We start from the raw sequence: 12,796 nt of genomic DNA on the forward strand, positions 1-12,796 counted from the left end.
ACATAAATAAATATATAAATATATAACGTTTGCACAATGACCTGATTATATAATATATTACAAAGTTTTTAGGTTAAACAAATTAGTATCAAATAAAGAAACATTCACTAAAAAAGAAATAAGACTAAAGTGGATGAGAAAAGAAAAATATGGGTAACCATTTGTTAATAGTTTTATGAAAAATATTATTCATAATACCTATTAGTTTTAAATCATGATCATTTTCCCATGTACTTCTCTACCCCTTTCGTTTTTAAGAAATCAAATATTTCATTAATAGCAAATATTGTGTGGCAATTAATACACAGTTAGAAGTTCATAATCGTAACAGGCCTTAATAAAAAATATTATATTACCAGATATTGTTTACCTTGTTAAACCTCGATAAACAGAGGAAAGAGATGCGTTTGTGTTTAGAATGCATTTAAAACGTTATAATCAACTTATAGCAAAACGCAATTTGGCTTTAGTTAACCTGAAATCTGGATTTTATCAACACGCACCTGACGCGACAGAAAGTATCGATTCTGTCAACACTGGGCCATCATGCTGCTAACTTACATTTATAACATCTTAAAGCCTTCTTCCACTGACTTCATGTAAAACATTCAACTCGAATCCATCTCACAATCGATATTTAAATGCAACGTACCTGTTACCAGAGGTAGATATGCCGACTTAAAGTATCACCCGTTTCACGTTCCGTTTGTTATTATTATTGAATGAGGCCGCTCATGAAAACCGGAAACAGCAGCGGAGGTGACGTTCCTTACCAGTGGACGCCATATTGCCCTCAGCTGGAGGAACCATAGACAGTAAAAGAAATGGACACAGCGACCCCATTGGAACTCAATTGAGACAAATGAATCCCAGTTTTAGCGTTTTTTAGCACTTCCGTTTCTGACGCGCAGACTCAAACGAAGCTTGACGACGTCAGCAACCTGTCTGACAGATGTAAATCTTCTAGTAGCTGTGCGTGCAAAACTGCCATCGTTAATCTTGCAGAGACGGCGAGCTTGAGCGGAGAGTTCTTTGTCGTGAGTGAGCAGGAGTAAGTATTCTGATTAATGATTTTGTATAGTATTTTAAAATGTAACGCCAGTACGCCATATTAAGTTAATTTGCTGCGAGCTTCTCCTCCTGTCTGTACGGTAATGCGACAGAGAGCCGAGTGTTTATGACGCAATCGTTAGCCTATTTTTTACAAAAACTGTTTATACGGGGCCATAATGTAACATAGAAGGTAATGGAGCCCTTTATACATTGTCGTGTATCTTTAGAAATAAATAATGGACAAACGGAGTCTTTAAACGCCTCAGATGTAAAGTTATTCGCTGTCAAAGTGACGCCAAAATGAATGGGAGTCAATGGGAATGCTAACGCAAGTGAAGTTCTGCTAAAAGACGGCAGCCCCCACCCGACTTCAACTTCCGGTCGAGTTACTTGCCCCTTGGGAGGAACTCGGGAGGGTCTTGAGAGAAATTTAAAAAACACGGCTAATACTTACATCTCTTTCCAATCTACGACTAATGGGTGAGATTTATAAACGATATGCGATTTTAAAGCCTTTTCTTTCCAGGGAGTAAATGAGGCAACGGGGCGTACTGGCAGAGTAACGTTAATGAACCATTTTGACGTTTAGTCCAAGCTAGCATAGCACACTCAGTATGTTAGCATAGAGAAGGTGGGCAGAGTTTGGGCTGAAAGTGAAATGACTGAATTATTTGAGAGATAATAAACCAATAACGTATTAACAGTGCGTTATTGGATCTATGAAACTGATTTGATTTGTGACGATAAAAAGTCTTGGTTTCAGCTGTCCACGAAATGTGTGCTAATACGCTACTGAAAAAAAATATGAATAACGTTACTAAGAATATTTAATTGTTTGATCAGCCAAATAAATTGTGTTGTATTAATATAGATGCTTAGACTTGTATATTTAGAGCAGTGATTAGCTTTGTAGTATGTATGTGATTAACTGTCTTTGTAAAATTAGTCCAGTCCCCCAGCCTCAATTCCACACAAAACCAGCTGATCCGATTAAAACACCAGTGTTTACAGGTGCTGCATTTATATAAAGAGATTAATTAGAAGTTAGAGAAGATGTCGACATATGTTTTGCATCTTAAAAGGAAAGTTCCTCCCGAAAATGACACTTTTGTAATCATTTATTTATCCTTGTGTTGTTCTATTGATTTTTTTTTTCTTCTGTGAAAGACAGTAGGAGATGTTGAGACTGACAGCCTCAGTCATCATTAAAATGTCTAATTCTGAACTGCTTGTTTTATATGAAAGAAAGCTGAATAACAAAAACATCGACCAGATAATGAAGGAAGTTCAGCATGCAAAGTGTTTGTTAGTGCTCAGAGGTGTTACACAGGAAATACTAGTTTTAACAAGCATAATTGCTTTCAAGCCATTTCTTTTGCCTCCACATGCTGTTTAGCAGAAATTATGAGGAGAATTTCATACAGGCTCAACCAATTGTGATTCTTTCCTGTAATGCTATAGGCTTACGGTTGATGTGCCAAATAGACAGCAGAAATTAAGTATCAGAATGTGCATCTGACCCCATTCGTTTCTTTGATCTGAAGACTCAATGGCAAGCCCAGGCAAAGAAAGCTATCGAATGAAGAGCTACAAGAATAAAGCCCTGAACCCCCAGGAAATGCGGAGACGGAGAGAGGAGGAAGGGATACAGCTCCGTAAACAGAAGAGGGAGGAGCAGGTTTGACATCATGTTTTCTTCCTTATTATACAAGCAAATTAAAATACAGTTTTGTTCATTAAGGGTTGATGATACATTTTGGAATAAAAGTGAATATATTAAAGGGGTATATTGCCGGATCTGTTCATTTAATATATAACTTTTGTGTACAAAAGTAAATCGTTCTGTCTACTCTGCAGCTGTTCAAGAGGAGGAATGTGTCTCTGCCACCTGGTGATGAGTCCATGCTTGAATGCCCCATTCAGGACCCTGATATCAGCTCCACTGTACCTCTATCAGGTGTAAGTAATTCAGGCAGCAGACCATCTGTGATAATTTCTAGAAAAACGTTAATGCCCTGGCAGTGGAAAATAGCTTGTTTTAGATTTTATTTGATTACATCAGTGTTATAAGGTGAGATTTACAATAAATATTTTAACTGCTACTATGTGAAAGGACTTCTGCTGTAAAAAAGCACCTTGTTTGTTTAAAGTGCTTACAAACCAAATGTTATTGCACTTTTGTTCAAATAGCATATATTTACTTTTAAATGAAAAAACGTGTGCAATACACTTCTTTTGAATGCATAATTGAATTTTGTGAATGACAATGCAAGTAATAAGAATTAAACATTATAATCATTGTCCTGCGCTTATATATATATGTATGTAATATATGTATGAATGCATCGGTACAGATATAATATTACTAGGAAAGCCATTGATTTATGTTTGTACAAGACCAGTATTTACATCTTTTGTAAAAAAATAAAATAAAATAAAAATGTTTTGGTGAATTTAAACTATTTTATGTTAAAAAAAAAATCACATCTTGGATAAACACTGTTATGTCAATCTGTGCAGGAAGGAGTTATAACCCAAGACATGATTCAGATGATCTTCTCTGAGGATCCAGACCAGCAGCTCATAGCCACTCAAAAGTTCAGGAAGTTACTCTCTAAAGGTTGGTGTCTTTATTTCTACATCTCATCAACACATGGATGACAATTGTTTAAAGTCAAGATTAAGATTTTATTAATTTCCTTTAGAGCCCAATCCTCCCATTGATGAGGTCATCCACACACATGGTGTCATCAACCGGTTTGTTGAATTCCTAAAAAGGAGTGATAACTGGACTCTGCAGGTAAGAACATTTCATAGCACAAGTCTTACGAAAGCTACATTTGCCATTAGAGCCCAGGTTTAAGAGGCTATTGTTGCTTGTTCTGACCAGTTTGAAGCTGCCTGGGCCCTGACCAACATAGCGTCAGGAACATTCCAACACACCAAGGTGGTCATTGAGACAGGGGCCGTGCCCATCTTTATAGAGCTACTCAACTCTGACTATGAGGATGTACAAGAGCAGGTGATTTTTTTTTTTTTTTTTTTTTTTTTTTTTGCAGAATGCAGCGTGGTTCATGCCTTTCATCCAATAGTTGTTTTATCAGAACTCCAGCACCATGAAAGTGATCAGTTGTGTGTAACTGTTTTTACAGGCAGTGTGGGCATTAGGAAATATAGCCGGGGATAATGCAGAGTGCAGAGACTATGTCCTCAACTGTGGCATCTTGCCTTCTCTTCAGCAGTGAGTGTCCTCTATTGGTCCACTGTGGTTGCATGTTTATATTTGCTGCTTTTCAGCAAGTCTATGACACCTGTAGAAAGCTATACATTTTCTGAGCCCTAAATGTAATATCCTGCAGGAAAAATGACATTTAATGGCATGAACGCACACAGTCCCAAACCTTCACTAGCAAGTATTCACTAGCTGTGATGTTAAATGCAGACAGGGTAAATAAGTCTGTTTCATGCTTTTAAGAGCCCTCCAAAAACTGGACACTGTTAGAACATCTATTAGGCTATATACTAAAATGAAATATAAGTGAAATACACTGTTTGAAGTTTGAACCTATTTAAAAAAAAAAAAAAATCTCACCAAGGCTAGTAAGCTACATTTACTTAATCAAACATATATTCAAAAGTGATATATATTCCTTTTTACTATGTTCATTCATGTGATGGTAAAGCTGAATTTTCAGCAGCCATTCAGAAATTGTTCTAATATGCTGATTTGATGTTCAAGACACATTTTCTATTATTCTTAATGTTGAAAAAGGTTGTGCTGTTCAATATTTTTGTGCAAACTGAACAAATTGAAAAAAAAGCAGCATTTATTTTAAATCTAAATAATTTGTTACATTTATAAATGTCTTCACTGTGAATTTTGATAAATTGTTTGATCCTAATAGTATTATTGACCCAAAAATGTTAACCAGTGTCTTTTACTGTATTTTGCTAGCTAAAACTATTTAGTCTGCATACACAGCAGTTTTGAATGAACATTAATGGGGAAAAACATATTGGCTCTGTGGACCTTGCTACCTTGCAAATCTTGAGGTCTAGGTTGGTTTAATTTCCAATCCAAAAAAACCCTACTTTCTGTTCTTTTCTCATTACAAAGATTCGGAATTAATGAAATCTCTGTGTTCTAGGAATTTAAATCTTGTTCGTAGAAGTCTAATGATTAGGGGCCTTATCCTTAGAAAAACAGCTGACACTGAATAAATCTCACTTCCTAACGTCATTCTGATGTCACACACAGTTTTTGTTTCCCACTCTTAAACCTGCTGGTATGTGCTTTGTGACTTCAGCCACTGGCTTATTTCACTACAGGTCCTTCTCAGAAAATTAGAATATCATGGAAAAGCTCTTTTATTTTTTTGTAATTTAATATATAAAAAAGCAAGCTTTCTATATTCATTGCACAGAAACTGAAATATTTCAAGAGTTTTTATGTCTTACTTCTAATGGTTATGACTTACAGCTTAGGAAAATAAAAAATTCCCTTTGATTCCCTAAGTTTGATTGGATTGATTAATTTTTAGTATAAATACGGGGTACCTCTTGGGCTAGTTTAGAACATGCAACCACAATTATGGGAAAGACTACTGACTTGACAGTTGTCCAGAAGACAGGAGACAGGAGGGTAAGCCACAGAAGGTCACTGCTGAAAGGGCTGGCTGTTCACAGAGTGCTATATCAAAATATATTCATAGAAAGTTGACTGGAAGGAAAAAGTGTGGTAGAAAAGGTGCACAAGCAACAGGGATGAACACAGCCTTGGGAAGATTGTCAGGAAAAGCCGATTCAAGAACTTGGTAGAGCTTCACAAGGAGTGGACTGAAGCAGGAGTCAAGAGTCACCACACTCAGATGTCTTCAGGAAAAGGGCTACAGCTGTCACATTCCTAGAACCAAGCCACTCCTGAACCAGAAAAAAAAAAGCATTTTACTTCGGGTAAGGAGAAAAGGAACTGGACTGTTGCTCAGTGGTCCACAGTCCTCTTTTTTTAGATTAAATAAAATGTAGCATTTCATTTGGAAATCAAGGTCTGGAGTCTGGAGGAAGACTGGAGAGGCACAAAATCCTAAGTCCAATGTGAAGTTTCTGAAGTCATTGATGATTTGGGGACGTCTGCTGGTATTTTTCCATTGTGTTTTATCAAGTCCAAAGTCAATGCAGCCATCTACCAGGAGATTTTGGAGCACTTATACTTCCATCTGCTAACAATCTTTATGGAGATGTTTATTTAATTTTGCAGCAGGACATTAGCACCTGCCCACAGTGCCAAAACCACTTCTAAGTGGTTTGCTGACGATGATATTACTGTTTTTGACTGACCAGCCAACTCACCTGACCTGAACCTTACAGATAATCTATGGGGTATTGTGAAGAGGAAGATAAGTAATATCTGACAAATATCTATCAAAGCAACCTGGGCTTCAAAAACACCTCAGCAGTGCCACAGGATGATCGCCTTCATTCCATGCTGCACTGAAGCAGTAATTCGTGCAAAAGGAGCCCCAACCAAGTATTGAGTGCATAATTAAACCTGCTTTGGAGATCTTGAATATTTCTGTTTTGTAAATCTTTTTTTGATTTATCTTTAAGAAAATATTCAATTTCTTTCTTTTCCTAAGCTGTAAGTCATAACCATCAGAGTATATAAAGTATTTCTGTTTGTGTGCAATGAATCTAGAATATAAGGAGATATATAGAAGGTTAGCCTTTTTAAATTAAATGACAAAAAATAAAGAACTTTTCCATGATATTCAAATTTTTTGAGATGCACCTGAATGTGATGGCATTTTTTTTGGTGTAGTATGTATGTTATAAAAAGGACTTTACCATTACCACCATCTAGTGGTTTGATTACATATTCTTTCCTTGTCTTTGCAGGTTGCTTGCAAAGTCAAACCGGCTCACTACCACCCGGAACGCAGTGTGGGCGTTATCCAACCTGTGCAGAGGGAAAAATCCACCTCCGGACTTTGCAAAGGTGAGTCTGCAAAGCAGTTCTAGGTAAACCACATTCCAGTTGCATAGTTATCAAATTTCAGTGGTGCACACAAACACACTCTCCTTATGTAAACCAGTGTTTTTTCCCCTTGTAACATGATCGAACAACTGTTGTTTCTTCACAGGTGTCACCATGTCTGAGCTTTCTCTCCAGATTGCTCTTCAGCAGTGATCCTGATGTTCTTGCAGATGCCTGCTGGGCACTTTCATACCTGTCCGATGGACCCAATGACAAAATCCAGACAGTTATTGACTCAGGCGTGTGCCGCAGGCTGGTGGAGTTGCTCATGTAAGGACCAGACATGCTAACTCAATCAGTAAACCATGTGATGTTTTTATCACTGACTTAGAATAACACACCTATGTGTTGCCCATTCACAGGCACATTGATTACAAGGTGGTGTCCCCTGCACTGAGAGCAGTGGGGAACATTGTAACCGGAGACGATATTCAGACCCAGGTAGTACAGGTGTCGTTTATCACATGGAAGGCTGTCCGCATTTTTCTGATCTGTTGTGATCCTCTGTTGTATGGCAGGTGATTCTGAACTGCTCCGCTCTGTCCTGCCTGCTCCATTTACTCAGCAGTCCAAAGGAATCCATCAAAAAAGAAGCCTGCTGGACCGTCTCCAATATCACCGCTGGGAACAGAGCGCAAATCCAGGTACTTTAGACTGAGCGAGGCATCATAAGGTTATGATGCCACACACACAAAGACATACATACATATATATATATATATATATATATATATATATATATATATATATATATATATATATATATATATATATATATATATATATATATATATATATATATATATATATATATATATATATATATATATATATAATATAATATGCTTGTGTGTGTATATATATATATGTGTGTGTGTGTGTGTGTATGTTGTGTCTGAACAGCCATGACTTGATGCTTTTTCTGTTGCAGGCCGTTATCGATGCCAACATATTCCCAGTGCTAATTGAGATACTGCAGAAAGCTGAGTTCCGCACCAGGAAGGAGGCTGCGTGGGCAATAACCAACGCCACTTCGGGAGGCACGCCAGAGCAGATTAGGTGCACTGTGGGCTTTTTTTTTTTTTTTACTTTGTTTTTTTTTTTTTTACCTATTCTAGGAATTTAAATGGATTTATTTTGATTAGGGACTTAAATTTTCTGAGAATCTTATATAATGCATGCTAAACCACCTGAATACTGCCTTAGGTTATCATTTACCCATAATCTGTTTTAAGACAGACTTGAAGAGCTTAGTATCATTTAGACAGGGATTTTGGTTAGACTAATCAGTCATTAAAGCACAGAGGGGAATCAAAGCATATGACACATTTCTGGCCTGTAGATGGCAGTAATAGTCAGACCATCTTTAAAGTGATTTTTACTCATTCCCATCTTGTGGTTATGGAAGTACTAGGGATGTCATTATAACACATAACATGCACTTAAACAATGATAAAAACCCTTTAAAAAAATGAGAACTAATAATTATAGCTTTTAAATTCCATAGAAAATGAGTAAATATCAATTTACTTTTGAATGAGAATTTTTATCTGACACTCCAGGAAGTCCTCAGTTGTTATGCTAGCATTGTTTTCCCCCATATTTAACCCACATATAAGCCTACATTCTAAGAGTGAAGGGTGCTATTAAGGTGGATGTTTAATAAAAAGGAAGTGGATACTTGTGCTTTACATGCAGATACTTGGTTTCTCTCAACACCATAAAGCCCATGTGTGACCTGCTGACAGTGATGGACTCCAAGATTGTGCAGGTGGCTCTGAACGGTCTGGAGAACATCCTCAGACTGGGAGAACAGGAGTCCAAACAGAACGGAACAGGCATCAATCCTTACTGTGCTCTCATCGAAGAGGCTTATGGTAGGCATGCCTCACCTACCTTAAATCATCTAATGCATTTAATATAATGCTTGGTTTTTCCAGGTCTGGAAAAGTCATTGTAGTCATTATAAATATTTCTAATTATGGTCAGCTATTTAAAGGGTTAGTTCACCCAAAAATCTAAATTGTCATTAATGACTCACCCTCATGTTCTTCGGAACACAGTTTAAGATATTTTAGATTTAGTCCGAGAGCTCTCAGTCCCTCCATTGAAACTGTGTGCATGGTATACTGTCCATGTCCAGAAAGGTAAGAAAACATCATCAAAGTAGTCCATGTGACATCAGAGGGGTCAGTTAGAATTTGTTGAAGGATCGAAAATACAATTTGGTCCAAAAATAGAAAAACTACGACTTTGTTCAGCATTGTCTTCTCTTCCGGATCTGTTGTGAGATTTCAAAACACTGCATGTTATTGATATCCGGCGTAATGTCATTGTTGGCACTCGCGTCATTGGCGATGATTGCCCTTGAGTCAAGCCTTCGGTTTACCCACACTCATAGCACTAGCACAGAATCAGATCAGGATCAATCACCAAAAGAATCAGTTCAGACGCTCTGTGTGTCGGTCTGCTTCACGCTAAATCACACATGCGCAGTATCATCAGCTCCTTGGTTTTCGAATCGGACGCGTATGGCAGAAACGGTACTTGACTCGTGACCGAGTCTATGTTTTGTTCATTATCTGGCTCGGCTCAGTGTTCATCTTCAGTTCTCTCTTCACGACTGTTCAGTCAGTGTACTGTTTGAGTAAATTAATTACTCTGGGATATTGGTTTGTTTTAACTCCGAGGGAGTGTCAGTCACATTAAAAAAGTTAACAGCTTAAGTAATTTGTGGATTAATGCGTATTGGAGACGCGAACTGTTTTAAACGATTCAGTTCGATGAACTGGTTCAAAAAGATCTGGTTATCATACACTGCAGTGAACGTGCTAACAACAGACCCGGAAGAGAAGACAATGCTGAATAAAGTCGTTGTTTTTGCTATTTTTGGACCAAAATGTATTTTCGATGCTTCAAAATATTCTAACTGACCCTGTGATGTCACATGGACTACTTTGATGATGTTTTTCTTACCTTTTTGGACATGGACAGTATACCGTACACACAGCTTCAATGGAGGGACAGAAAGCTCTCGGACTAAATCTAAAATATCTTAAACTGTGTTCCGAAGATAAATGGAGGTTTTACGGGTTTGGAACGACATGAGGACGAGTTATTAATTACATAATTTAGATTTTTGAGTGAACCCTTTAAGTTCAAAACTGCTTATTTGTTAGCAATTCTATATTTAGAAAATCCTTATCCAGGAATCTCAAACGATTGGACAAGTACTAATGATTCACTGCTTAAAAGGTGCAGGAATCATGTTTTTTTATTATTATTATTATTTTTTTATCTGATTTGTTTTTTATGTGGTTTCCACAATTTCGGATTTGTCTGGGTTTGAAGAATATTATCAATGATGATAAAAGTATTATTAAAGATAACAATTATTATTATTATGTAAAAAAAACATGCACAAAAACATCAGCAAATGAAATAATTGTATAATTTTTTTTTTTAATAGTGGGAATTATCATATGCTTTCCATCCGTGCAGACGGTGTTTACCGTGCTGTTTGTTCATTTGTTTCTATAATTGTTCTACTTATTGTTCCCACACAGGCTTGGACAAGATTGAGTTCCTGCAAAGCCACGAGAACCAGGAGATCTACCAGAAGGCCTTTGACCTGATCGAGCACTACTTTGGTGTGGAGGAGGAGGACGCCAGCATCGTTCCGCAGGTGGATCAGAGTCAAGGCCAGTACATTTTCCAGCAGTCTGAGGGTCCGATGGAAGGCTTCCAGCTCTAACCCGTATCGCTGTGCTACTGGCCAAGCTTCAGGACTTGCTTCCTCCATCCTGACCGGAGCCTCCGCAGCGCAGGACCACAGCTCCAGCCTTGCTCCAAGACACGGAGGCCCGTACCCGCTACTCACAGCAGAGATGACGCCTGCGCCCCCTAAACCCAACCCACTAAATCGTCCATTTCCATCATGTCCATATTCCAAGCTCCATTATCGAGAGAGAAAATCTGTGAAATGGACCGAGGAAGGCAAAACTCAGAGTCTGTAGTTTAATTCCTGTTGAGACTTAAAAAAAGCATCTTGCTTTTATTATTATTGTTGATGTTGTTATTATTATTAGACATTGGCACTGATGTCCTGTAAAGTAAACTTTACTCCAAATCCCTTGAGAAATGTGAAACTACCTCTTCAATCAGAAAACGAAGTGTGTGACAAACACCCAGCCTTTAGCTCTGACAGTTCTCTTCTCTTGTGAAGTAAATGCTTCTATGCAAACATGTATTTTCAGCATGGCAGAAATAACACGGCCAGACAAAGTAACTAATATATTTGCATTGATACATTTGCATTGGATGAATTCCCTGACTTTGTGTGCCAGCACACCAACAGCTCATGTCATGCCATGTTTGTTCGCAATGCATCCTGAAGGCATGCCAAGCCTAGTTACACTATTTATTCTGAAGTTTTGTTAACTAGCAGCGAACTGCTGACCTGGGAGATTTAAAGCCGTATTTATTGTGCTTTTTACAAGGAACCGTTCTGTGGGGTCGGGCTGTTCAGAGACCAGCGCACAGCCCGCTTCCTCTCAGCCCTCGCTTTGCTAATGCTGTTTAAGCATTGCAAGCGTTGCATGCAATTATTTAAGTGTGGTCATGCGATCACCAAGATGGAGTTGTTTGTATGTATGCATATCATTGGGTTGTTTCTCATGATTTATTTAATGTTCACATGGTTAGAAAGTGTTGAGATTTAGTAAAATGTGTATATTATATATACATTGAGGGTAGAAGGAGGATGTTTTTTAGTGAAATGGTCTTGGTGTGCTGTGAAATACTAATGTAAGGAAAGCGTCTTTCATAACATTATTAATTCAAAGAGCTTTTCTTCATATGGTCCCTAAAAGCACTCAAATTTCCTCTGAGGAACTTGTGTTCTAATTCATGTAATATATCCTTTTTTTTAATGCTTCAAATGAACTTAACTTGCTGGAGATTGCCTTAGTCATGAAACTTGTCTGGCAGAACGTTCCCCTCAGTTTTCTGTTTTTGGTGTGATTTATTTACTTCCTCTTTATGTTCTGCCTGTGACTTGCACCCATTTTCCTTTGAAACAAGCTTGATTGATCCAAATAAGTTATAATAATGGAAAGTCAGTATATTTACAAAGAAAAAAACATCAAGATTGTAAAATTAAACTTTATCAAGCACATTTGTGTATAGTTTTGTAAAAATTCTCATGTTTGTACAATGTTTTCTAAGTTTGGGTTTTTTCGCATCAGAAAAAAAAAAAAAACATCTGTGTTTTAAGTTATCATTGGTACAAACGTACAGAGGAGATCATTGCTTTCCTCAAGGACAAATGTTGATATTGTGTGAAATTATGTAGACAAATAAACAGACAAATAAAATGTTCTGTTACACATTTGAATAAGTTTACTGTGCTTTAAATAAGCAAGGCTGGTCGCAACAGCGGTTTAACAGTGTTTGTCAAAGTCAAAATGATTGAGCCAACACCAGGAAGAGTTCAGCTGAGATTCTTTGATATTAAATGAAATATATATGTGTATATATAGGAAAATTTGAATCATTTATTGATCATCAAAATGTTGCAAACGTATGACATTTTTCTTCTGTTGATCATAGAAGATATTTTGAAGAACGCGGGTAACCAAACAGATATGAGGGGAAAATTATGATTGTCAGCCGAGACCAGATTCTGTTAGGTTACCCACGTTCTTCAAA

The 12,796-nt window shown here is 37.3% G+C and overlaps 1 protein-coding gene across 2 annotated transcripts; it reads left to right on the forward strand.

Moving 5' to 3' along the window:
- Positions 1-778: 778 nt before the first annotated feature.
- On the forward strand, positions 779-12,482 carry LOC113116039 (importin subunit alpha-6-like). Of its 2 annotated transcripts, none has more exons than XM_026283869.1 (15): positions 779-803; positions 1,458-1,533; positions 2,598-2,731; positions 2,911-3,012; positions 3,574-3,673; positions 3,759-3,853; positions 3,944-4,075; positions 4,206-4,294; positions 6,949-7,048; positions 7,194-7,357; positions 7,450-7,531; positions 7,606-7,731; positions 8,019-8,146; positions 8,786-8,964; positions 10,654-12,482. In XM_026283869.1, exons 2-15 carry the CDS (start codon positions 1,530-1,532, stop codon positions 10,839-10,841), a joined length of 1,623 nt encoding a protein of 540 aa, XP_026139654.1. In that variant the 5' UTR covers positions 779-803; positions 1,458-1,529; the 3' UTR covers positions 10,842-12,482. The 2 variants fall into 2 exon arrangements, with proteins under 2 accessions (XP_026139654.1, XP_026139655.1); XM_026283870.1 differs by having other exon boundaries at positions 7,450-7,528; positions 10,654-10,937.
- The last annotated feature ends 314 nt before the right edge of the window (positions 12,483-12,796 follow it).

Source organism: Carassius auratus, chromosome 16 (assembly GCF_003368295.1).
Source record: "Carassius auratus strain Wakin chromosome 16, ASM336829v1, whole genome shotgun sequence".
In the NCBI taxonomy this organism is placed as follows: domain Eukaryota; kingdom Metazoa; phylum Chordata; class Actinopteri; order Cypriniformes; family Cyprinidae; genus Carassius; species Carassius auratus.